Here is a 24,824-nt window from a genome sequence, read left to right on the forward strand (position 1 = left end):
TAAATTTCAAATACCCTAATCTCCCAAATCTTACATTAACAAACCCTAATCTCAGCTTTAGAAAGCCTCCACCAGCTCCATCGGGTCGATTGAAAGGTTTGGACAAGTATCTCCTTTCGTTCTTCTTCTCCTATTCTGTGCGATGTAATGAAATTATATACGATTTCCACTTTTTCGATTTCCTTTTTTATTCAATTTCTTCCATTTTTCTTCTTCGATTTCTCCAATTTGGCCCTTTTTTTCCACTTCGATGAGGTGCAGAAAGTGTGGCCTTGAGGGGCATAATGGCAGGACTTGTGTAAGACATGCTGCAGACGCCACTACTGAACCAATGAGTGCTCAACTACTACTAACATAATACCTGAGGTTGTTGGTGGAGCTTTGAGGTCTATAGGTGCTGTTGCAGGGGTTAGGTCAAATGTTAGAGGAACAACGTCAATGAACAAAGAGTGAAGATGCAGGTGTAGTAGTTGAGGGCTGTTGGATGACTTAAGTGGTTGCTTTTGTATTCTTAGTGAGTTTTTGTTGATGTATGCTTAATGATCTGGGATCGTGCTTCTGCTGAAGACTGTTTTAATGATTTGAGACTGTTATGTTTGATGTAATTCAATGATGTATTGTGTAATTTGTTGTTTTTGGTTCTTATATGAACAGAATTATCTGATTTTGCATTAGTTCGGGTACAAAATGATGTACATTATGATAGTTTAGGGGACATGTCGTTACAATTTTGCTTATTTGTTCATGTAAGATATCTCCGGCGTGTCACATAGGAGACATGTAGGATTTGACTATTGACTTTGTCACGTTACGGACAAACAGAGTACATTCTGATAGGTGAGAGACGAAAGTGATCAAAAAAATAGTTTAAGAGCAAAAGTGAAACCTGGTATATATTTGAGGGACAAAAAATATAGTTTTGCCAAAAAAGTACTAATATATACACTACTTCAAATCAGGGGCGGAGATAGAAGGGTAAAGTGGGGTCAAGTGACCCCACTCAATTTTTTAAAAAAAAATTAATATATGTAATACTGTAATTTCTTTGTTATTTGTCAAATTGTAATATGTTTGTTTTTATGACTATAACTATTTGGGTTACTTTAACTAATTTTATTTTGTCCGCTTAATATGTTATTTTGGTATGTAATTGTTTATCATTATAGAAAATAGAAAGTGTGACCCACAATGCAAAAGCAGTCAAAATCTAACCATCAGCAGTACTAGTGGAGGTGCAGAAAGCTAGAAAGTTGATGTCCAATTGTCCAAAGCAGTTGTTCTTTTCTCCTAGATAGGGACAATATTAATGACTAATTAATTAACCATGAACACCTAATAGGAGCCATTCCTTTTAAGCATCAACATCATCATTGTATGATCAATTAATTAATTAATCCTCAAAACCATTGGTTATAGTATAATCCACAGCTGCCCCATCCCTTCTTTTGAAAGCTTTTACCACTTTCATTTTTTATTTTTTGGTTTGGATTTCTTATCAGTTATCACCCTCAACGGTTGCCATTGCTAGTGCCAGGTTATTCTACGTACAGTACGCTTAAACTACTTTCAATGGTGGATCCCGCAGCTTGGAAAATTTAGTTATAACAAATAATTTTTTTTAATCTTTCATTTTTTTATACTCTCCATCTAAATTGATCAAAGACAATAATGTCTAAACCTACACTATAGAGACAGCAAAACTAGACCTAATGGCCGATTATATAGCCTTTTATTTATTTTTTATATCAAAGTACCATTTCCTTTCCTTTATGATTTTTATAAAATATTTTTTTTTATGATCGAGAATAACGTCTTTGTTATTTCGACGTTCGATATAAAATCTTAAAAGATAAGTTTATATAGTATGTACTTTTTTTAAAAAAAAAATCATCCAACTAATGGTGCCAATATTGAAGTCAACAATGGGCAATAAATTAAATGAAAGCCTACAAGTATTGTATAAAATATTGGGACTTTCAAAAAAATGTCAGTTGAGCCCCTAATCTTTTTTCAGACCAATCAAGCCCCTTGACTTAAAGCAATGTCCACTTAGCTCTCAGACCATTTTGTCGTTAAAATAGTCTGATGTGGACACCATTTTCTGAGATGTATTTATTTTGTTAAAAATTAGAAATATTTATAATTACTGACATGACAAATTATAAAATAAAATAAAAACAAAAAAACCCTAAACCTATCTCTCTTTCCTTCTCCATCCTCTTGCCGCCGTCAATCCCAAAACCTCCTCTAAAACAAGCATCTGCCCAGATCTGAAAAAATGGTCGAGATCTAGCGTGTGCAAATACTCTTATACCTTCGAGATTGAGCCTGTGGCGCGTCTTTATAAGGTGGACACTGTCTTTGAAGGACTCTCTGAGCGGATTGAATACTAAATATATGGAGTCCATTCTCTCACTTCTCTTTCTTATCTGAAATTTTGAACCTATTTTGAGTTTTTTAGTTTATCTATGATTTGGAATGGAAGAAAATGGCTCAGGTTTGAAAAATGGGAATGAAAAAATGCTAATCTGAAAGATTTTGAGTTTGCTCTCAAACCATTTGAACCTATTTAGAGTTTGCTCTCAAAGTAATGGTAATTCCCAGAAACCAAATGTTAGGATTTGCTGAGGCAGTGCGGGAAAGGTTGAGAAAGTAAGAAAAAATGGTCGCTGGAGATTGAGGTCACCGGAGATGGAGGTTGCCAGAGAGGGAAAAGGTTCGAATGATGTCAATTTTGATGAAAGTTTCTTTTTTAATTATTTAAAAATAATGACATGTCAACATTTCATTGATCAATGCCACGTGTTTGTCACGTCAAATTACACATCAGCAATTAATGGTAACGCCAGCACCATTAAGACGAAAAAGAGAGCAAATGACTAGTTTGGATCATTGTTTTAAGTTGAGGGGTTTGATTAGTTCGAAAAAAAGATTAGGGGTCCAATTGATATTTTTTTAAAGTTCAAGGGCTTCCCTGATAGTTATCCCAATATTGAAGGTATTTATCCCAACATTGAAGCATGCGTGATAATATTTGTCATTGTACACAGAAAATATCGACAATTCAGAAAATATCAACCGTCAATTCAGTGCATGGTCTTCAACCGTCAAATTTTTGTCTCCAGAGAAAATATCAATGGTTACTGTTGATGGGTGCCCGGGACCTGCTGTAATTTTATTACAACAGGTCCACCTGTAATGTATTTTATAGATAGCAAAAAATTTTATTTTTATTTTTAAAAACCATAAATATGTAGTATTTTTCATAACGAATCTAACGGTATATTTTTTGTTTGAAACAAAAATCAAATTTATCGTGATCAAAACATTGAATATTTTGAGTTTATATCCGATGGTATAGAATTGTTGTGTGTTTTTCATGTTGAATTTTATTTTTGTTTTTAACAAAAAATATATCGTTGTGTTCGTTACGATGAACACTACATATTTATGATTTTTAAAAATAAAAATAAACATTTTTAATATCAAAAAAGTATATTATAGTGGGTTGCTGTAATAAAATTACAGCAGACCCCGGGCTTCCACTGTTGATATTGACAACAGTTTTTAAGCTTATAGTTTTCACAAGACAGAGCAAAACGACTAGAAGTCAGCAACTTTTTCATGTGAAACGCGAATTTCTATCTGACCTCCAGCTGCCGAGGAGATGTCTTACAGTCAGATCCGACGTGGATGGGACCCACACGTGCTTGAGATTAAGTAAGACCGAAACGTTTACTTCACCCTCTCTAATCCCATACGCTATTACCTCTAATCCCATACGCTATTACCTCACCACCTCATCACCTACCATTGGTGGCCACGCCCAGATAAGCAAGTCGACGCGTGGCGAATACGACCTTCCTCGTAAGACCTTTCTCGTTTTGTCCAGATAAGCAAGTCGACGCGTGGCAAATACGACCACGCAAACTTATTATCGATTTCTCTTGGCGGTTCTGACGTGGAACCTCGTATGTGTTGAGCTGTGAGTGGGCCACGCCTTTGTTAAATCATGGACCTAGACCTAAATTTGGATCCTAATTTGTCGTTTACATCCATGATTGACATTTTAATTTTAATTGTTTTTTAAAATATCATTGAGAAATGTGTTTCATATTATAATCAAATTTTGGACAGACATATGTCTAACTCAGTCGTTTATCAATCGAGTCACATCTCGTTGATAGTTTTAATTTTAAGTTAAACAATGACAAAGATATACACAATAAATGCCTCTATGTAGGGGTGGATCTAGAAAATGAATTTAGGGTGAGCTTGGTTAGTTGGGATGTAGGAATTTATAAGAAGAAAGCTGAAGGTTGACGGGGGTTCTGGGGCAGCGCCTTTGAATTTTTTTTAGAACATATACTGAAAAGTGACTGTAGATAAGCAAATATCTATGTAATTATTACATTAAGTAAATATTTATATAGTCATTAAATTACACATCAAAATCTATATATTGAACAATGATCGGGAATAAAGAATCGTTTAAATTGTGCTAGATGATTTTTCATTGAGTGGAAATCTTTTATCATGTACGAATGTGTAGCAATCAATATTTGTTCTCTTGGATGAGTGTACATGTATCAATCAATAATTATTAAATTAACCATACATATATATAGTTATTAAATAAATTTAAATAAGTGAATTTAATTTAAGATTTGGGTATTTAGAAGCATATATGGTAATTTTTTCTCAAAATTTGAGCCTTAGCTGCATTCGCCCCTGCCTCTATGTTACTTATATAATTCTGTTTTTATGTATAAATAAATAAAATTAACCAAGGGGTGTCTTCTTAATTTTGATTAATTGTCCAACGTATTGTCAATTATTTCTTGTAACCTAAAGTAACATAAGAATCAATTCACATTTTTTGCTACAATATTCCAAATACACAAGTGTACATATATTCGTGGGCATATCGACGTGCGTCGAATTCCATTTCAATTTTCATACCACATTGATCTATTTATTTATAAGAGCAAGCGACTATAGGATATGTCGAACATAACTTCATCAACTAATATTGAAAAAAATTATCTATAATTATTTTTTCTAAAAGAGCTACGAATATTGTGCTTTGATAAAAAATGGGTTTCATAGTGTCGATGCAAAAGTCTAACCTAAACATTAGCGTTTGAGATCCAAACTGTGACATAAATAACGAATCTCAAAACTTACAGTATGCAAAAATCTGTCTGACATAAATGTTAACATTTGAGATCTAGATTGTGACATAAATAACGAATTTCAAAACTTGCAGGAACAAAGAAAGACGTGTTAATATCGTGTTAATCACAAAGAGGCACGTTGTAATGGAATATTGAATAATTTTGGTGGAGGAAGGAGTATCTTTTCCTATAATCAAAAGAATCATATTCCATAGCAACCCCAAGTGCTGGTTCTTATCAAAATAATTAGCATTACCTTTTGCTTGTAGGCTAAACATTGCTTGATTAGATTTGATAATAATGTTAATATATAAACGATTAAGATTCATTTCTCTCATCAACTTAATTTACTTATTAGCAACTTAAGATATTAGCCAAGAAGAATGATGTTTTACATGGTGTTAGAGTTAATTTAATTATAGATTTAGAGACCCAAGATAATTATATGATAATTAATCTATATTACATAAAATGGTCACTATTTTTTTTTTCTATAAACAAAATGGTCACTAATTTACATGCTTTTCCAAACAAGGCACTACTTTGCATGCCTGCTCAAGTGGGAGCACGACATGATTTTCTTTTGCTTACCCTCTTGTGCACGTGGACACTGTTTACCTAAAAACAAAAATATCTCCAATTATTTTAATCACGATAATAATTATAATGATTTCCGAGAACTCTCTAAACTTCTCAATTACGATATGTACACGTGGCAAGATCGTGGAATGATCTTGTCCTTCGACTTGTTCGACCTTTAACGCCCAACAGGGTATATAAACCCTTCGGGCTCTTCCTACTAGCCTCACGATCCATTGTTTCCTGCGTTAAGCGTAGTCACATCATTCCCTTCTGAACGAAGTAATTGTGTTCTCCTCTGAGTGATTTCGCTTTTCTTTGATTTTATCGAGCTCTTTCCTTCTTCATTAAGGCTTCGAAGTATATTCTCTCGGCGGCAAGGCTTGTACTGGTGAGTTTTTGGTGTGGCGGTTCTGTGCTTAAGCTTTTTTGTTGTTGCCGTTCATTTTTACGAGAGAATTGTCAAGGATTCTTGTTGCCGACGAGATACGGAGATACCGTTGCGGTTGTTAAAATTTACTAAATTGTTCAAACTTCTTATTGAGGAGTGAGGACGACATGCATGACTAATGTTCTGATTTTTCTTCAGATCAGCTTGTTTTGAGTTCCAGGAAAGATTATACCATTATTAACTTCAGATCGGAGATATCTTCTCCATTTCAAGCTTGAATTTAACCAGTTCCAGCATATTTAGCCTTTTAAACTTCAGATCGCTGTTCGGTTTTGTTTTAGTTAGTTCTGAGTTCCAACTCGCAGTATTGATCGTGTTTTCCGCAAAGTCTTAATCGTTAAATAGAAAGTTTTCTGAAAGCCTTTTCTCGTCGTGTACCTTCTTTTTGTTGCTGTCGTTGGAGTCAGTTTTACCTTTCTCTTTTCATTTTTCATTTTTGAAGAAAATCAAATTTCCTATTTCCTTTAATTTTTCGTTACGAATCTCCAGAGTCGAGACAGAAAAATTTGCTTTCGTAAGTTATAAGCCGAAAGGCGCAGCACAAGGGGTCCCCTGCACACTTTCATGTGTTGTTTTGGCAACTCTCCGAATCCGAGGCCACCATGATGAGCTGGAATACAGCAGTATTTTTCACGCGGTTTCGTAAAGGCTTGATCATGTATCGTTAGAGTTGGATACAATTACAAAGAGAAATAAAAGGCGGAAGAAACATAAATAAAAAAAGGAAGTTAGCGATGGCGACATTCTGTGTTGTCGCGAAAATTGCGAGAGAGCATCGAACCGCATTTTTGTTTTTTGTTTTTTCAAAAATGATTTTTTTTTTGCAAGTTTTATTTTCTTATTATGTTTTATTTTATTGGACCATCTGACGACGTTTTCTCGTTAACAGATTATTTATTGGGCGTCTTCATAGAAACTGAAAAAATACCTTCCGAATCATTTTTTGTGGTCTTTCCCTTCCTTTTTTTTTAAAATTCGGTTGGGTGAGAACTGAGAATGCTAAGGATTGCATCAGTACAGCAATTCAGGTGGATTATTACTCCTTGTTCGTGGAAACCACGGGGCAGTCACCCTAATGCACGCTTAAGCTTTCCGAGAAACCGAAAACCCTTAGGTTCCTAAACCAAATTCCTTTCCCCAAATTTTTTTTTCTTTTTTGGACAATTTTTGAGCATTTTATGTGATGATGAATGGAGGGCTTTTGTTCCCTGAATGTCGATTTCTTTGGTTTTATTGGATTCTGAGGTGAATTTCATTTTTTTGGCTGTTGCGCATGTTATCTGTTCGATAGTTAAATTTTCAAGGTACTGATGTTTGTTCTCCTTCTTGTTGTGGGGGCAGTAATCAGGTGCTCGACAATGACCGTCCCACCGAAAATCTCTATCAACGATGGGAAGCTGGTGGTTCACGGCAAGACCATCCTCACTGGAGTGCCAGACAATATTGTCTTGACCCCAGGGTCAGGGGCAGGGCTTGTTCCTGGTGCATTCATTGGTGCTACTGCATCTCACAGCAAAAGTTTCCACGTCTTTCCGATGGGTGTTTTAGAGTAAGCACCAACTCCTTGTTCTTATAATTTTGGTGGTTACTGAGAAGGTTTTGTTTCATAGGATCAGAAACAACTTATATTTGCCTTCCAGTCAACAATGAGCACTTATATTATCAAATATGTGACCATATTACAGCATGTTATTTTAGATGAGTCATATAGCACAATAGTACAAAAGCACGATTATTTTCATCAAACTCTCTTCCGGCTAGCCCCCACCTGTGAAACTTGACTTTGATATTTTCTCTCGTCATTGTTTAATTATTGAGGTTACCACTAGAATATACTGTTATTGTATTTAATTAATGAATTTTATGTTCTCTGTGGGGCTGTGCATCAAGTAAGCGAATAGATTCATATAGTGATCCAACTGTTTCTTGATTCAATTTTGTTATCTAGTCGAGTTTACCCACCTCCTATCCAGTTTATGTATGTACTTCAATGAGGTAGTAGATGTGCTAAAGTTTCCACAGATTCTCACTTCGGTTTTTGGTTGCAGGGATCTCCGTTTCATATGCTGCTTCCGGTTCAAATTATGGTGGATGACACAGAGAATGGGAAAATGTGGAAAAGATGTTCCTCTGGAGACTCAATTCATGCTCATTGAGAGCAAGAATGGAGGCGAAGGAGTCGACCAAGATGATTCCCAGACTATTTACACAGTTGTACTTCCTCTCCTTGAGGGCCAGTTTCGTGCTGCTCTGCAAGGCAACGAGAAGAATGGGTTAGAGATTTGCATGGAGAGTGGTGAGTAGGTTATGGTCATCCATAAAAGTGTCTGGTGTTGGTTAACACACCATCGGTTCATTTCTTTGCCATATCTTCTGTTAATTCAGTCCCATTATCTTCTGTTAATTCAGTCCCATCCCGCTGGCCATTAATGAAGGAGGCTAACCATCTGAAATTTTGGGGTGGAGCTGTTATTAATGCGAATACCATCAGGGCTGGAGAAATCAATCAATTACTTCCCCATACCAACAAATAGAACCTAAAGGATTTCATGGCATATGGGGAAGAAAAAAGTAGGAAAGGGTCGAGTTCAAAAACCGATACGACATTTGTTTTTGGTGTATGATTCGGTTTTGCAGGAGATAATGCTGTTGAAACAAATCAAGGCCTCTACCTTGTCTACATGCATGCTGGGCCCAACCCCTTTGAAGTCATCAACCAGGCAGTCAAGTAAGTCTTCAACAATTTGAGTACACCCTCTTTGCCTTCCAGCTGTTATAGTAATCTCATTTTTTATAATTCATATGTATAAAAAATCTTTGAAATATCTAACCCCTATATGCAAAACAGGGCTGTTGAAAAACATATGCAAACTTTTCTTCATCGTGAGAAGAAGAAGGTGAAGAAACATCTATTTTATCTTTGGCATTTTATTTTTTATTATTTCCTGGTTTTCCTTTTGCGCGGGTCTTATTTTTCTGTCTTATTGGGTTTGTATAGTTGCCTTCTTTCCTTGATTGGTTTGGCTGGTGCACATGGGATGCTTTCTACACAGATGTCACAGCCAAGGGTGTTGAAGACGGCCTTGCAAGGTAATTAAGAATTGCAGCTGATGGTGGTCTAGCTCTTTAAATACATGGGGATTAAATTTAAAATTTAGGAGTTGTAGCTATATTATGATAGGGATGGAATGACTGAACAGCTCTTTCTTATATAATTTCAGCTTATCGAAGGGAGGAACTCCTCCACGATTTTTGATCATAGATGATGGTTGGCAACAAATTGAAAAGAAAGAGAAGGAAGCTGAATGTGTTGTACAAGAAGGAGCACAGTAAGATTTTTCGATCTTGTTTTATTTCATTTGCACAGCCATAGACTTGCTACATATCTCATGGCTTAACCATCTCTTTGCGTTTAAATTTGGAAATTATTGGGAGAGCTCCATTCACTTAAATGTTCTAGAAGCATAAGAGCAAATATTCATTTCAGCAATTAACAATCAATCTTTGATTTATCATCATTTTATGGCTGCTTTCTTGAGCTTGTATATGCTATCTAAACTCATCGAACTGTACAATCATAAATGGATATGCAAAAAAAAAAAAAAAAACTGATACGGAGAAAACAAAGTTGCTGTAGCCTTCTTAATGAGATAGTTACTGGCTGATAGTTTCACAAATAATGCCTGGCAGGTTTGCAAGTCGGCTTACTGGGATCAAAGAGAATTCCAAATTCCAGAAGAATGGACAAAACAATGAGCAGAGCTCAGGACTGAAGCATGTTGTGGAGGATGCAAAGCAACGTCACAATGTGAAGTAAGTAATCTAGGTCTTCTGTAAATTTTTGCTTCTCTGCCACTAGTACTTTATTTTCATATAGATTGTCTCATACAACTTGAAAGCTGTCTACATTGCTCACTCGGTTGGAAAGTGGTGAAGATCATAGTAGGATTCCAAGAAAGAGGCCTTGAAATTTTGTTGTTACGAGAGATGAGTTGCTCATATAATTTCAATATCTTCTGTCATGCAGAAATGTGTATGTATGGCATGCTCTGGCTGGCTACTGGGGAGGTGTAAAACCTGCAGCTGCTGGCATGGAGCATTATGACACGGCATTGGCATACCCAGTCTCATCCCCTGGTGTGCTAGGCAACCAACCAGACATTGTAATGGATAGCCTAGCTGTTCATGGGCTTGGTTTGGTTCATCCAAGGAAAGTTTTTAACTTCTACAATGAGCTCCATTCATACTTGGCATCCTGTGGAGTAGATGGAGTAAAAGTTGATGTCCAGAACATCATTGAGACTCTTGGTGCTGGTCACGGTGGAAGAGTGTCTCTCACACGTGCTTACATGCAAGGTCTGGAAGCTTCAATTGCACGCAACTTCTCCGACAATGGCTGTATTTCTTGCATGTGTCATAACACCGATGGAATCTATAGTGCCAAGCAAACGGCTGTAGTGAGAGCCTCTGATGATTATTATCCTCGAGACCCTGCTTCCCACACCATTCACATTTCCTCTGTGGCTTATAATACTCTCTTCCTTGGAGAATTTATGCAACCTGACTGGGATATGTTCCATGTGAGTGAAAATGAACAAATTACGCCATATACTTAATTTTGTGTGCTAACCATTATATTTTAGCACGGTCCATTAATTGATCGTTTCCTGCTAGAGTTAAATTTGATTGAAGTTAAATGACTTCGCTCACATTATTTTTTCCCTATTTCCAGAGTTTGCATCCAGCTGCTGATTATCATGCTGCAGCTCGTGCTATTGGTGGGTGTCCAATCTACGTGAGGTAAATATGCTGAGGCTGGTTTCCGTTTTTTATCCTCTGATGTCATTGTTGCCAATACTAATGCTAAGGACGTGAAAATGCAGCTAAAGAGTTCTAATTGGTATGTGTGTCCTTTTGTTTTTCTATGCAGTGATAAGCCTGGCAACCACAACTTCGAACTTTTGAAGAAGATAGTCCTTCCTGATGGAACAGTTCTTCGTGCCCAATTACCTGGCAGACCCACTCGTGATTGTCTCTTTGCTGATCCTGCTAGAGATGGGACCAGGTTGATAATTTTTTGCTGTTCCCCTCCATGTTAAAGGAAACCTGTTTATGTGACATGACTTATCTGATTTTTGCTTGTTTTATCCTTCCGAATCTTTATACTTTGCAGCTTGCTGAAGCTGTGGAATGCAAACAAGTGCAGTGGTGTTGTTGGGGTTTTCAACTGTCAAGGTGCTGGTTGGTGCAAGGTCGAGAAGAAGATCCGCATTCATGATACATCTCCTGGTACTCTGACAGGTTCTGTCCGTGCCACTGATGTTGATGTCATTGCTCAACTTGCTGGTGCTGATTGGGAAGGGCAGACAATAGTCTATGCTTACAGATCGGGTAATTCTATTATTTCATGTTACAACTACATGAAAGTCGGTCAAAATGCCTGTCTACATGTGAGGGCAAGGCTTAATCAACTACTTGGTAACTTAAGTTAGAAACTATACTCTGTTACTACTCTGATAAAGGTGGATGTTTCTTATATTTAGTGGAATCATTTTTTTTCTTCTTTGTTTCAATTTTGGGAAATTTGGAATGTGCTCGACAGTTTCAATGTCTTCTTTGAATTTCAGGAGAGGTGATTCAGCTGCCAAAAGGCTCTTCGGTGCCCGTAACACTTAAGGTTCTGGAGTATGAACTCTTCCATTTTTGCCCAGTCAAGGTGAGTTGCTCTCAAGTTCATTTGTTATCCTAAAAAATTCTGTATGCCAAATATGGTTTTTTTTTTTTTTGCTAATTGATTTATTTCTTGCTTGTGTAGGACATCACTGCGAACATTTCCTTTGCACCAATAGGCCTGCTTGATATGTTCAACTCTGGTGGTGCTGTGGATCAGTTTGACATTCATATAGCTGAAAAGAAACCAGAGCTCTTTGACGGTGAAGTCTCATCTGAGATGACAATTCCACTGAGTGAGGGGCGTTCACCCACAGCGACAATTGCACTCAAGGTCCGGGGTTGTGGACGCTTTGGTGCTTACTCTTCTCAACGTCCACTGAAATGCAGTGTACGTGATGTTGAAACCGAGTTCAGCTATGACCCTGCAACTGGGTTACTGTCCCTCACTCTTCCAATGCCAGAGGAGGAGATGTACAGATGGCCTGTTGAGATCCAAGTTTAAACTGTCCAGATTGTGATATTAGATAATGCTAATCGAGAGTGGGTAGGGGGTATTGTCCCCTTGGGCGGGATGACACCAAGTGATGGTCTTTATATATTCCAAGATAGAAGTGAGGGAGTCTCACATTTGAGAGTCGGATGCTTAACCTCTGCCGCTGCGGTTTTCTGCTTTTCTCAGTAATAACTAATAACAATGCCCTCTCTGAATTTGTATTTCCTGGTTCTTATGTAAAAATTGCAGTAATAAAAATGGCCTTTTTAAAGTCCAAGATAAGTTCTTTTCTCTTGTTTCTGCTTGAACTGGTGACGCGGCGTTTAGGTGATGGTTTAGTTTTAGCAGCACTGAAGCTTCATCAATTCTATACATGGAGAACCAATACTGGATTTTATTTGAACCGAAGGGCCCGAACCCTTCTCTCTTCTATGCGTGCGGCCCAATAATTTTCCTGCCAAGTCTTTGAGCACTCGATGGCTTGATGGGCTTTGACTGTTATGGATCTTTGCTTCAATTAGTAACATGCATGGGCTATGAAGATTGGGCCTATAAGAGGCCCCATAACTCTCTTTTTTCTGAGGCCCATAACTCTTTGTTTCTTTAGCTACCAAACTTGACCAAATCCAACATAATGCAGCCATTCAAGTCTTAAACATTTATAGTATCTCTTGCTCTTTTACTGATCTGAATTCCGAGTCTGACCAGATTTTGGCCATACTGTTTTATTTTTGACCACAAAAGATAAATTGACAATCGTCATCACAAGACACAAAAGCACCACGTGTCAACTTACAGAGGGGTACCAAACTACCAAGTTGTGTACAATCAAGGAACACCCTTTCCAGGGGAGGAGGAGGAGCTCCAAAGTCTTTGGATTAAGATAATCATAGATAACACCCCATAATCATATGACATAATGAGAGGGAAGGAGAGACATAATCCAATGAGTGCACCATGTAAACTCTTTGCATTTTCATCATTAATTCTAACATTGCCAAACTAACATTTGGAGATCTAATCAAAGTCAAAGATAATTAATGTCTCCTACCCTACACAAAAAAAATACTATAATAGCCGTTAATTATTACAACATTAAGTTAAGCCACCTATGCTACTTATCTTGAACAAATTCCTGAAGAATGGTAAGAAACTAATGTTTTCCTCAAAAAGGGAAATTTAAATTAAATTATTTGCATATGGTTTGAATGGATAAATACTGATCTATTCTTTGCGTGACCTCTTAGCTATTTTCAAGGAATCAAGATCCAGAGTATTCATAACAACTATTAATTATAAAATAATCTTCTCATATCCCACGTGTGGAAATTCCAAGGACACGTGTGCTTCGAATATGTCAATATGAAATGTGGCTTATATATATATATACACACACACATATACATGGGATGGCCCTTCGTGTTTTGTTGATTACATATGCATTAGTGTGCATTAAAAAATCTTAGCGAAAGATAATTTTCATTGATGAAAATATGCTACAATTTGCTGATAAATTCTCTTTCCACTACAGAGTGAATTTCCACTGAGTAATTATGTAATCGAACTCTTAAATCACGTAAGTTCCTTGATAAATAAACGGGCGAGAGTGTAAACTACAATTCCATATGTACATATTCAGAAAACTATATATATATTTTTTATTACATATATTGATCATACCCTCATAAAGTGGAGAGAGAGGGGGAAACTATAACATTCCATGTGTTTTGAATCATGCACTTTTGTTGCATGAGTTAGGACAAAAAATAAATAATTAAATATAGGAATTCGGATAGTGTTCCAGAAAATAAATATTTTGTGGTGACTTATAAGAATTTAATACTTTTGAAAAGAAAAAAAAAACCTTTTTATTTGCTTTTCCTGCATTGCAACAAGAAGCTGTTGGTTACTGCTAATTCTGTGAATCCAACAATAATAAAAAAAAAATATTTTAATTATATATATATATATAATTTGTGATTAAAATCTCGAACGCCAAACGATGTCTTGTGTTCATGATGGGAACTGATATATCCATATTTTACATGTTCTATACCTTATCTATACTAGCTTTTGATTGAATTAAGCATGATATTAACAAACTGAAACCATATAGTATTTTGAAAGAACGTTTATTGTGCTAGATTTTTTTAAAAAGTGCATGTAGGCACATATATATTTATACGCTTACGTGTGTGTATCTGTGTATGCATGAAAGAGGGGAGTTTGTATATACACATATGCATGCGTGTATGGAGCAAAAGTCATAGATAGAGAGGAGCTAAAGAGATCATTTCGTCCGAGTCTCTGGTATCTTTCCAAAACCATACCTATAAGAGGTCATGTATTAGGACACCTAAGCTCATCAACCTCTCTATAAATAACCATTCACACACCCCCAACTTTTTCCATCTCTCAATCCACACCCAACTAACCAAACCAAACCAAACCAAACCAATCCCAAGTTTTAAATTCATTGATTCCTTTACACAAATGGCTTCACAACATCAAATGTTCCTTGTCTTTTTACTGATCTCCATGCCCTTCATTTCATGTCACAATGACTTACAAGAAGACAATATCATCCATCATCATGAATATTACATTAATGGTAATATAATTGATGATTATGATGATGAAGTCTCTGGCTTATATGGTGGTGGTTCTTCTTCTTCTTCTCAAGCTGCTTATCCTTCCTTTTTTAACTCCATTTTTGATGATCAAGTTTCAAGCTTTAAGAGGTTTGACAAACTGGGTGGTTCTCTAAGAACTAGTGTCAATGTTGATGGCTTTGGAGCTAAGGGTGACGGAAAAACTGATGATACCCAGGTATTACTTTAATAAAAAACCCTTCTCAATTATCAATATATTAGCATGCATTCATGATTTGTAATTGGATCAACCGAGATGGTTAACGCATATACTCGATTTGATGGTACCTAAGTTCGAATCCCCTGTCCCGCTTACTTAAAAAAAAGAAGAAGTGCATTAGTGTTAGTATAATCGCACCCAAATATTTTATATATACACAATTAAGTACAAAAAAAAATTCAATTAGTAGTCTTGATGTTAGGATTAACTGAATTTTTTTTTGATTATGTTGGTGAATTCAGGCATTTGTGAATGCTTGGAAAGCAGCTTGTTCATCAAAAGCAGCCATTCTTGTGGTGCCCAAGAAGACATATAGGCTTAGGCCCATCACATTCTCTGGCCCATGCCAATCTGATGTTACATTTCAGGTGAGCTCACACTACTCTTATATTTATACATGACTTTTTTTTTCTGAAAAGAATAATTATTAATAATGTATTAAATATTCTTTTTTATTTATTTATTAATGTTGCTGTTCAGATATATGGGACCATAGAAGCTTCTGATAACAGAGGAGACTATAAGGAAAACCCAAGACACTGGCTTGTCTTTGATAGTGTTGAGAATTTACTTGTTCAAGGAGGTGGAACAATCAATGGCAATGGCAAGATATGGTGGCAAAATTCCTGCAAAATCAACAAATCTCTTGTAATTATTACTCTAAATAAATCTTTTTTCTTCCACATTTCTTCTTCCTTTAATTTGTACACTTATGGAGACTGACAATGATTAATGTTCTTTTCTGCCTCTTCTTCTTGATTAATTTGCCAGCCTTGCAAGGATGCTCCGACGGTACGTTAATTTTGCATTTATTTGGATTAATTGTTTGTAATTTTCAATCATATGTATGATCTATAATCAATGTGTGTTGTTTGTTGTAGGCTTTCACATTCTACAAATGCAATAACTTGATGGTGAAGAGCCTGAAAATCCAGGATGCTCAACAAATCCATGTCTCTTTCCAAGGTTGCATCAATGTCCAAGCTTCAAATCTTGTTGTAACTGCACCTAAAGAAAGCCCCAATACTGATGGAATCCATGTCACTGAGACCCAGAACATCCAGATCACAAGCTCTGTCATAGGAACAGGTATATACATACACACATACTCATAGATATCTATGTAATTACTCTGTTTAATGTGATTGTTCTTTATAGGTGATGATTGTATATCCATTGCCAGTGGGTCCCAAAATGTGTTAGCTCAGGACATCACCTGTGGACCAGGTCATGGAATCAGGTACCCAATAATTAATTCTACAAGTGCTAATCTATATATATATATAGAGACACACACATCAGTATGTGATGGTGAATTGGTGATGAATTTGACAGCATTGGAAGCTTAGGGTCTGGGAGTTCAAAAGCGTATGTTTCAGGAGTGACAGTGATTGGAGCTACGTTTTCTGGCACCACCAATGGAGTCAGAATCAAGACATGGCAGGGAGGGTCTGGAAGTGCAAGCAACATTAAGTTCAAAAACATTTCAATGTACAATGTCACCAACCCAATCATAATTGACCAAAACTACTGTGACCAACACAAACCTTGCAAACAACAGGTACCCATAAACTATATATACATTCATAATTATCTATCAATTGAGCCCAGTTTTGACTTGGGTAATGAAAGTTTTGCTATTCATGATTGTTGCAGAAATCAGCAGTACAAATTAAGAATGTGATGTACCAGAACATTAAAGGGACTAGTGCTTCTGATGTGGCAATCAATTTTGACTGCAGCAAGAGCTTTCCATGTCAAGGGATTGTGTTGGAAGATATAAGCTTAGTAAGGCAAGGAGGGAAAGCAGCAGAAGCTGTATGCAACAATGTTAACTTGGTTGAATATGGAGTGGTGTCCCCACAATGCCCTTGAAAGTATACAAAGAACATGACTACCAGTTGCAGATACAGAACTACAGGAGATTAGACAATTCTTATTTGTTAATTGGTGTATATATATATACACATACAACGAAGAGTTGCATTTGTAAGAAAATAAGGTTGTATGATCAGTCAGTGTATAAAAAAGAACTTTCATGTGAATATATATATGTGAAGGGGTCAATTCTATCTTCCTGTTTGTGCTGTTCAGGAGGTGCAAGGACTTTGGTCTTCAAAAGGGTCACTGTTAAAAGGTGTTCATCTTTTACCTGAATATGCACACAAGTTGACTGACAAAATGCCCAATTGAAACAGAGACCTGAAATATATTCTCACATATATATATCTAAGACAAAGATACTGTCAAATGACAATGGACAATGCTTGGTCATTGGGGGAGGCCGGAGGGAGGGTCACATGTGTTCAAAGACCCACATATGATTTTTCAATAAGGACGAACTTGGGGAGAGGGAAAGGAGATCAATAGATTTTCCAAACTTGAAAATGAGTAATCTTTGGACTTCAAATATGTGTTTAAATATTAGACACATCAAAAGTCACACCAAACTTAAACTAGAAAATCCAAAGTAGAAAAAGAGAAGCAATCAAGCAAAAGAAGATGCAGAGTGCTTAAAGCAACCAAAAAAAAAAAAAAAGAGTAGTAGTCTCTCCTCAAAACTGTCTCTCTTAACCCATATTTTTGTTTCTTACCAATACCAACACCATCAGCATCATCTCATTCAAAGCTATAGGTCTCTTGTTTATGGTGAGCATGGAGAGCTGGTGGCTAAATGATGAATCCCCAAGTCAATATTATTCACACAGATCCATTGAAACCCTTGTGGTGGTGCTTGCTGTGATCACAATAGTAGGTGTTGTTGCAGGAATCATTGCTCGCTTGTGTGGAGGAAGACATTTTGGTGGCAGTGGAGAGCATGACATTGAAGGAGTTTTATATGATACATTTAAGGAAGCGTGCAACGCAATGGGTTTAATGAGCGATGATCGTGAATCGCATATGGCAATGGATGAGGCAGCGCAATGGGCTACGTCAAATGAGCTTAGAAACTTGTTTGTCACACTGCTATTGCTCTGTGAAGTGGCTGATATAAACAAATTGTTCACAACACAGCTGACTAATTTACAAGGACATTATTTACAATATCCAAAAAAGACTGGGCATTACTGACCTAGTCCTCACACCTGAAGAGATAAAAAAACCAGGTGCTGGTCGAGCTGCAGACAATTCTTCAAAGAAATGTTGCATGCCTATCTGACTATAGCCGCACCTCTATCTCTACGTTGGACATGTCCATACCATCTTAACCGATTTTCTCGTAACTTATCTTCAATAGGTGCTACTCCTACCTTAGATCTAATTATCTCATTTCTTATCCTATCTTTCTTAGTGTGACCACACATCCAACGAAACATTCACATTCCTGCTATATGCATTTTTTGGATATGTTGTCTCTTAATAGCCCAACACTCGGAACCATACATCATTGTAGGGCGAATAGTTGACCTATAGAATTTTCCCTTCAACTTTAAGGGAATTCTCCGGTCGCATAACACGCCGGATGCACTCTTCCACTTATTCCACCCGTTTTTAATCCTATTAACTATATCATCACCTATGTCACCATCTTCTTAGAAAATCGATCCAAGATATTTAAAATCCTTATTTTTTTGTTACTTCTTTCCCATCTAGTTTAATTGTTTATTCGTTCGCTTGCTTACCCTTACTAAACTTACATTTCATATATTCTATTTTAGTTCTACTTAGTTTAAATCCTTTAGACTCCAATGCTTGCCTTCATATTTCAAGTTTTGAGTTAACTCTTGATATTGTCTCATCAACTAGAAGTCTAGAACTATATCATCCGCAAACAACATATACCAAGATATCTCACCTTGGATATGCCATGTGAATTCATCCATCACTATAACGAACAGGAATGGACTTAGTGTCGACCCCCGATATAATCCTATCGTGATGGGAAACTCCCCTATAACTCCTCCAATAGTCCTAACACAAGTTACGGCTCCTTCATACATATCCTTAATCATAGTAATATAACTAGTCGGGACTCCTCTCTTCTCTAAAATCCATCACATTAATTCCCTATACATCCTATCATATGCCTTCTCCAAATCTACAAATACTAAATGGAGGTATTTTTCCTTTTGTCTATATGTTTCTACAGGCCCCCTAGTAGAGATTTTGCCACTACAGTGTTTGAAAATTATGGAGAATACGCTGTTGTCAGATTTGCAAGTGGGATAGCGTGGATGCAAAATCATGTGCAGCATTGCAAGAATATGGGTCATCATCATCTAATGCTTGTGAATAAGGCTTGGCTACAAAAACCATGCTTTTAGAGTCACCTCTGATAATGCCCCATATATTCAATGCTTTCTTTAAAATTTATGGGTCTTTCGGACAATATAAATGCTATTCATTGTACCTATGCTTGATGGACTTCGTGGTCTCATATGTGTTGAGTTAGGTATGTATGTGGTTCTCATTTGTCTATGATTGATTGTTGCCCTTGCTTTCTCTAATAAAATTCCTTTCCGAAGTTGCCAATTCTTGCTTCTTACTTTGGTCTTACAACAGGAATGCTACCCTAGGAGGCAACAAGGATCCACCAACGTACCAACTTCCAAGAGACAACAACCTGTAGGAACTCCAAAAGGAAAAGGAATATCATTATCAATCACGAAAAGTGAATAAATGACTTCAATACGTTTAATATCTTTTGCATTGTGTACATAACATTGTCCTCACATAGCCATAAAGGGCACTTTGACGGATCGAGTTTAACACAAGAGGGGGGGTGAATTGTGTCCCCAAATTCCAATTGGAATCCCTTTTTCAATTTAAACAAATTAATGACAATTAACAAAGAAACCTCCACTAATGCAATTATCAACCTCAAGAAAATTATCAACACACAAGGGCAGAAAATCAGTTTTAATGCATGGTCTTGCAATGACCAAAATAGTTTAGGAAACAATTAAACACTTAGTCAATCAACATGCAAACAATGCAATGAACAAAAATTGACACAACGATTTATAGTAGTTCGGAGACCCTTCTCCTACGTCTACTACCTAGGTTCACCAACCTAGGATTTTCAACCTCCACTAAGGATGTGGTTTTCTCAAGAGCTCCACAAAACTCACAAGGGTTTTTAGGTCACCCTTGAAACTGAAGATTTCAAGACAATCTTCAAACTTTACAACCAAGGGTTTCTAAGAACTCCCTCAAACTTCAATGTTTGTAATATGCCCTAACAAAGGGACTTTCTCAATGGGTTTTTTTAGCCAAGGTTCTCACAACTAGCACTAAGCTATTTAAGTGAAGAACTTTCAATAACAACAATCACACACTCACGGGTAGGATTTTCAAGTAGGTAAGGTGAGGTGATTTTGGGAGAAATAACACCTTGAGCTTAAGTGAAAGCACCCTCTCTTTGCAGCAGCAAAATGGTGAGAAGGCCTTGAGTAGTGGCTCAAGAAGAAGCTGAGATTTTAGTAGACAATGGATGCTTGAATGTTTGAAAGCTTTGAACAAAGTTCTCTCTTGATTGCAAATGCTTCTCCAAGTTGTATGAAAGGGAAGATCCTCTTTTAAAGGCAATTCTCTCCTATGCTTGCAGCCATTGGATCAAACTTCAAGAGTTGATCTCTACCATCCATTGCAGCTCCTAATCTTGGTCATTGATGATTTGAGCAAACAAATCTCCACCATAGAGCATATAGACGTTGCACATGCTCCTTTTTTTAAGTCAAAAATTGCAAGCAAGAAAGTTGTCTTATGCACAACCATTTGATCAATGTATGTCTTCAAATCTTGACCATTCAAACTCTCTTTAATTCTCAACCATGGATGTAGATTGTACTATGTCATCTTGTCCCTTCATTTTGAATCAAAAACTTCAAAAGTGATCCCTTAGTCAAGGATCTTGTTTGATTGCACCAACATAACTTTCTTGGTAGCACATGTCTTGAGTGAAAATGTCAAGGATCTTGTTTGATTGCACCAACATAACTTTCTTGGTAGCACATGTCTTGAGTGAAAATGTCAAGGATCTTGTTTGATTGCACCAACCTAACTTTCTTGGTAGCACATGTCTTGAGTGAAAATGTCAAGGATCTTGTTTGATTGCACCAACATAACTTTCTTGGTAGCACATGTCTTGAGTGAAAATGTCAAACAAGAATATATCACTAATGATAGAGAGGACAAGGTTTGTCTCATATGATTGAAAAGAGTTGTATCTCCATGAAGACCACAACCAATAGCCTCAATGTTTGATTCATTCAACTTGATTAAGTGCCTTAGTGGAAAGTTGGCAAATATAGGATTTTTCATAGTTTCCTAGAGCTCCAAGCTCATTCTTAGAAACTGGACTTCGACCACTCTTGAACATACTGAATTCTGAGCCATATGAGACCACAATGATGATTAACCTACAAGGAAATAGGAGGTAGAACTCCCCAATTGCATGTAAGCTCAAAGAGCTTCATATAGAGCGCATAGGTTAATTATATTAGAAAAACAACCCAGAAAATTCATATTACTGAATGATAAATCATTTTATATGTATTAGAATGTCCATGTAAAATTTCATAACAATCGGAAATCGTTTGGTCACTCAACCAAGCAATTTGATCACTAATAGTGAAACCGATAAATTTTAAGTGTAAATTCAAAGTCATTTTGCAAACTCAGTGTAAATGGCCTTTTCTCTTGAACTTTACTAAATAAAATATGTTCATAGTGATGAAACTAAGATGCACACGAAATTTCATTTAAATCGGAGTTCATTTGGTTCACCACGTTCACAAAGAACACATATGCACAAAATTAGGTAAAACCTAGTTTTGGCGGAATTTAAGCATATGACCAAATATATATGTGATGCACTTAATTTCTCATGATTATAGTCCTAGAACATATATTAAACCTTCATGTATATGTGATTCAAGTTTCAAGTCATTTGGACCTAAGTAGGTTAAGATATGATAATTGGAAAATTGATGCTCTAACTTAGTCCATGTATGTTTGTTTTCAAAACTTAATTTCCAGCACTATCTCAAAAATATATAGTCATTTAAATTCAATTCATATAAATCAAATATTGCTTTAATGTTTCATTATGATTTATAAATGATTTAATATCATCAAAATTAGACATATAGGACCATAGGTCCAACAATCTCCCCCTTTTTGATGATTACAAAACATGCATGATATAAATGTCTATTTGATTGTAATTGAATTTAATATCAATTCAAAGTGCATTAAAAAGTTTAATGATATCAATTTAAAACAATTTTGAAACTCATATACAACTTTAGTTAAGTAAGCTTAGCTCCCCCTTACTTTAACATCTATTCTCTCCCAATCATGGCATATACACTCCCCCTTAAGTTATGCCTATATATGCATTTTGGCAAATGATTTTAATGCAATTTATCATCATGTCTCTCCCCCTTTTTGTAATAAATCAAAAAGTGGAGAACTAAGGGGTTGATGCAAGTTTTGTAAAAGATTTATAAGCATTTTTGAGATTTTATCACAAAAGTGATTTAAGACCATAAACATGCTTCAAATAATATCAAAACTAGTTCTCATCAACAAATGGCAACAGACCAATTGAACTAATAGAACCTAAGTGACCCAATTTGGAGCCTATCACACTAAGTGACCCATGGCCTCCTAATGACACTAGGTTACTCCCCCTTCAATCATGCATACCAATTTATATATTTAGCTTATAAGCACATATCACCAAGAAAATATAATAAGCATTCAAGTAATATGCACTCAAGGTGCTTCACACAAACCCAATGCATTTCTTAGTTTTATGAATCTATCCTTAGCTAAAGGCTTAGTGAACAAATCGGCAATATTATGTTCCCCTTCTACATGTTCAAGCACAATGTTCTTTTTAGCAACATGATCTCTAATGAAATGATGTCTAATGTCTATATGCTTAGCTTTACCATGATATCTAGGATTCTTAGACAAATGTATGGCACTTATGTTATCACAAAGAATTGGAATGTTTGAAAATTCCATATTAAAATCAAGCATTTGTTGTTTAATCCAAAGCAATTGGCAAGTACAACTACCAATAGCCATATATTCGGCTTCGGTAGTGCTCAAAGCAACACATGTTTGCTTCTTGGAGAACCAAGATATGAGCATATTTCCTAGGTATTGACAAGTACCACTAGTACTTTTCCTATTTATTTTGCAACCCGCAAAGTCGGCATCTACAAATGAATGCAAGTCAAATGAAGATTTCTTATCATACCACAACCCTAGGGAAGGTGTGTCTTTTAAGTACCTAAGAATCTTCTTTATGGCCATGAGATGTGTTTGCTTAGGATTAGATTGAAATCTTGCACACATGCAAACACTAAACATAATATCGGGCCTAGATGCGGTCAAGTAAAGTAAACTACCAATCATTGACCTATATCTCTTTTGATCAACATCATTACCATCTAGGTCGGGTTCTAATTTGGTTCCCACTCCCATAGGTGTGGATGAACCTTTAGAAATATCCATGCCAAACCTTTTTAATATCTCATTTGTATACTTAGTTTGACTAATGTGAGTGCCAAGTGGGGTTTGTTTAATTTGTAAACCTAGAAAGTAAGTCAACTCACCCATCATACTCATTTCAAATTCATTCTTCATGCATAATGCAAAATCTTCACACATAGATTCTAATGTAGCACCAAACACAATATCATCAACATATATTTGCACAATTAGCATATCAAGACCTTTGTATTTAATAAACAAAGTATCATCAATACTACCACATTGAAAACCATTTTCAAGCAAGAACTTAGACAATCTTTCATACCAAGCTCTAGGAGCTTGTTTTAAACCATATAAAGCCTTGTCTAGTTTGTAAACATGGTTTGGAAATTTCTTACTTTCAAATCCGGGAGGTTGTTTAACATAAACTTCCTCATTTATCACACCATTTAAAAATGCACTTTTCACATCCATTTGAAAAAGTTTGATATTTTTGTAACATGCAAATGCAAGCAATAATCTAATAGCCTCTAACCTTGCAACCGGTGCAAAGGTTTCATCAAAGTCAATGCCCTCTTCTTGGCAATATCCTTGGGCCACTAATCTAGCTTTGTTCCTAGTTACATTACCATTTTCATCCATCTTATTCCTATAGACCCATTTTGTTCCTATAATGGTGTGGTCTTTAGGTTTAGGACAAAGAGTCCAAACCTTACTTCTCTCAAATTGTTCTAACTCCTCTTGCATGGCATACACCCAATCATCATCATGCAAAGCATCACGTACATTTTTAGGCTCTACTAAAGAAAGCATGGCAAAAGAGTTTAAAGGATTAGAATTGACCGTAGAGTCCCTTTTGGCTCTTAGTTGCCTTCCTTGATGCAAGTCTCCAATAATTAGTTCTTTTGGATGTGACTTCATCACCTTGTATTTGTGAACACCCGGTTGTTCCATAGCATTTTCAGCTTCTTTTGGTTCTTCATTTCCCTCGAGTTCACCTTCACTTTCTTCATTTGGTGGTGTTTCTTCATTTGAGATATTAATCTCCCTTAAGTTCTCCACCAAAGGGACATCATCTTCATCTTCTTCTAGCAATTGTACTCCATGTGTACCTTCATTTTTGTGCTTC

General features: G+C 36.2%; 2 protein-coding genes and 1 long non-coding RNA gene across 5 annotated transcripts; all 3 read left to right on the forward strand.

Moving 5' to 3' along the window:
* LOC119995374 lies at window positions 1-625 on the forward strand. The gene is made up of 2 exons (XR_005467668.1): window positions 1-96; window positions 262-625. It is a non-coding gene; the product is annotated as an uncharacterized LOC119995374 (long non-coding RNA).
* A 5,351-nt stretch (window positions 626-5,976) lies between these two features.
* On the forward strand, window positions 5,977-12,667 carry LOC119991819 (probable galactinol--sucrose galactosyltransferase 2). 3 transcript variants are annotated; one of them, XM_038838311.1, is made up of 14 exons: window positions 5,977-6,147; window positions 7,549-7,756; window positions 8,256-8,503; window positions 8,845-8,935; window positions 9,056-9,104; window positions 9,206-9,297; window positions 9,429-9,536; window positions 9,898-10,020; window positions 10,235-10,787; window positions 10,940-11,007; window positions 11,138-11,272; window positions 11,381-11,598; window positions 11,835-11,923; window positions 12,023-12,667. In XM_038838311.1, the coding sequence occupies exons 2-14, from the start codon at window positions 7,566-7,568 to the stop codon at window positions 12,380-12,382; spliced, it is 2,325 nt and encodes a 774-aa protein (XP_038694239.1). In that variant the 5' UTR covers window positions 5,977-6,147; window positions 7,549-7,565; the 3' UTR covers window positions 12,383-12,667. The 3 variants fall into 3 exon arrangements, with proteins under 3 accessions (XP_038694239.1, XP_038694232.1, XP_038694246.1); XM_038838304.1 differs by lacking the exon at window positions 5,977-6,147 and adding an exon at window positions 7,132-7,321; XM_038838318.1 differs by lacking the exon at window positions 5,977-6,147 and adding an exon at window positions 7,340-7,452.
* A 1,723-nt stretch (window positions 12,668-14,390) lies between these two features.
* On the forward strand, window positions 14,391-17,310 carry LOC119991841 (polygalacturonase-like). The gene is made up of 8 exons (XM_038838331.1): window positions 14,391-15,202; window positions 15,487-15,612; window positions 15,725-15,892; window positions 16,016-16,036; window positions 16,126-16,333; window positions 16,403-16,484; window positions 16,580-16,805; window positions 16,901-17,310. Exons 1-8 carry the CDS (start codon window positions 14,867-14,869, stop codon window positions 17,117-17,119), a joined length of 1,386 nt encoding a protein of 461 aa, XP_038694259.1. The 5' UTR covers window positions 14,391-14,866; the 3' UTR covers window positions 17,120-17,310.
* Window positions 17,311-24,824: the final 7,514 nt, after the last annotated feature.

This window comes from Tripterygium wilfordii, chromosome 3 (assembly GCF_013401445.1).
Source record: "Tripterygium wilfordii isolate XIE 37 chromosome 3, ASM1340144v1, whole genome shotgun sequence".
NCBI classification, from domain to species: domain Eukaryota; kingdom Viridiplantae; phylum Streptophyta; class Magnoliopsida; order Celastrales; family Celastraceae; genus Tripterygium; species Tripterygium wilfordii.

Excerpts from the sequence above, each read along its gene's own strand:
- LOC119991819 (XM_038838304.1), top strand. The coding sequence starts at position 7,204 with ATGCTAAGGATTGCATCAGTACAGCAATTCAGGTGGATTATTACTCCT. Across the intron at positions 10,021-10,234 it reads AAGCAACGTCACAATGTGAA|AAATGTGTATGTATGGCATG; the intron begins GTAAGTAATCTA and ends TCTGTCATGCAG. Across the intron at positions 10,788-10,939 it reads CTGACTGGGATATGTTCCAT|AGTTTGCATCCAGCTGCTGA; the intron begins GTGAGTGAAAAT and ends CCCTATTTCCAG.
- LOC119991841 (XM_038838331.1), top strand. The coding sequence starts at position 14,867 with ATGGCTTCACAACATCAAATGTTCCTTGTCTTTTTACTGATCTCCATG. Across the intron at positions 15,893-16,015 it reads GCAAAATCAACAAATCTCTT|CCTTGCAAGGATGCTCCGAC; the intron begins GTAATTATTACT and ends TTAATTTGCCAG. Across the intron at positions 16,485-16,579 it reads GGACCAGGTCATGGAATCAG|CATTGGAAGCTTAGGGTCTG; the intron begins GTACCCAATAAT and ends TGAATTTGACAG.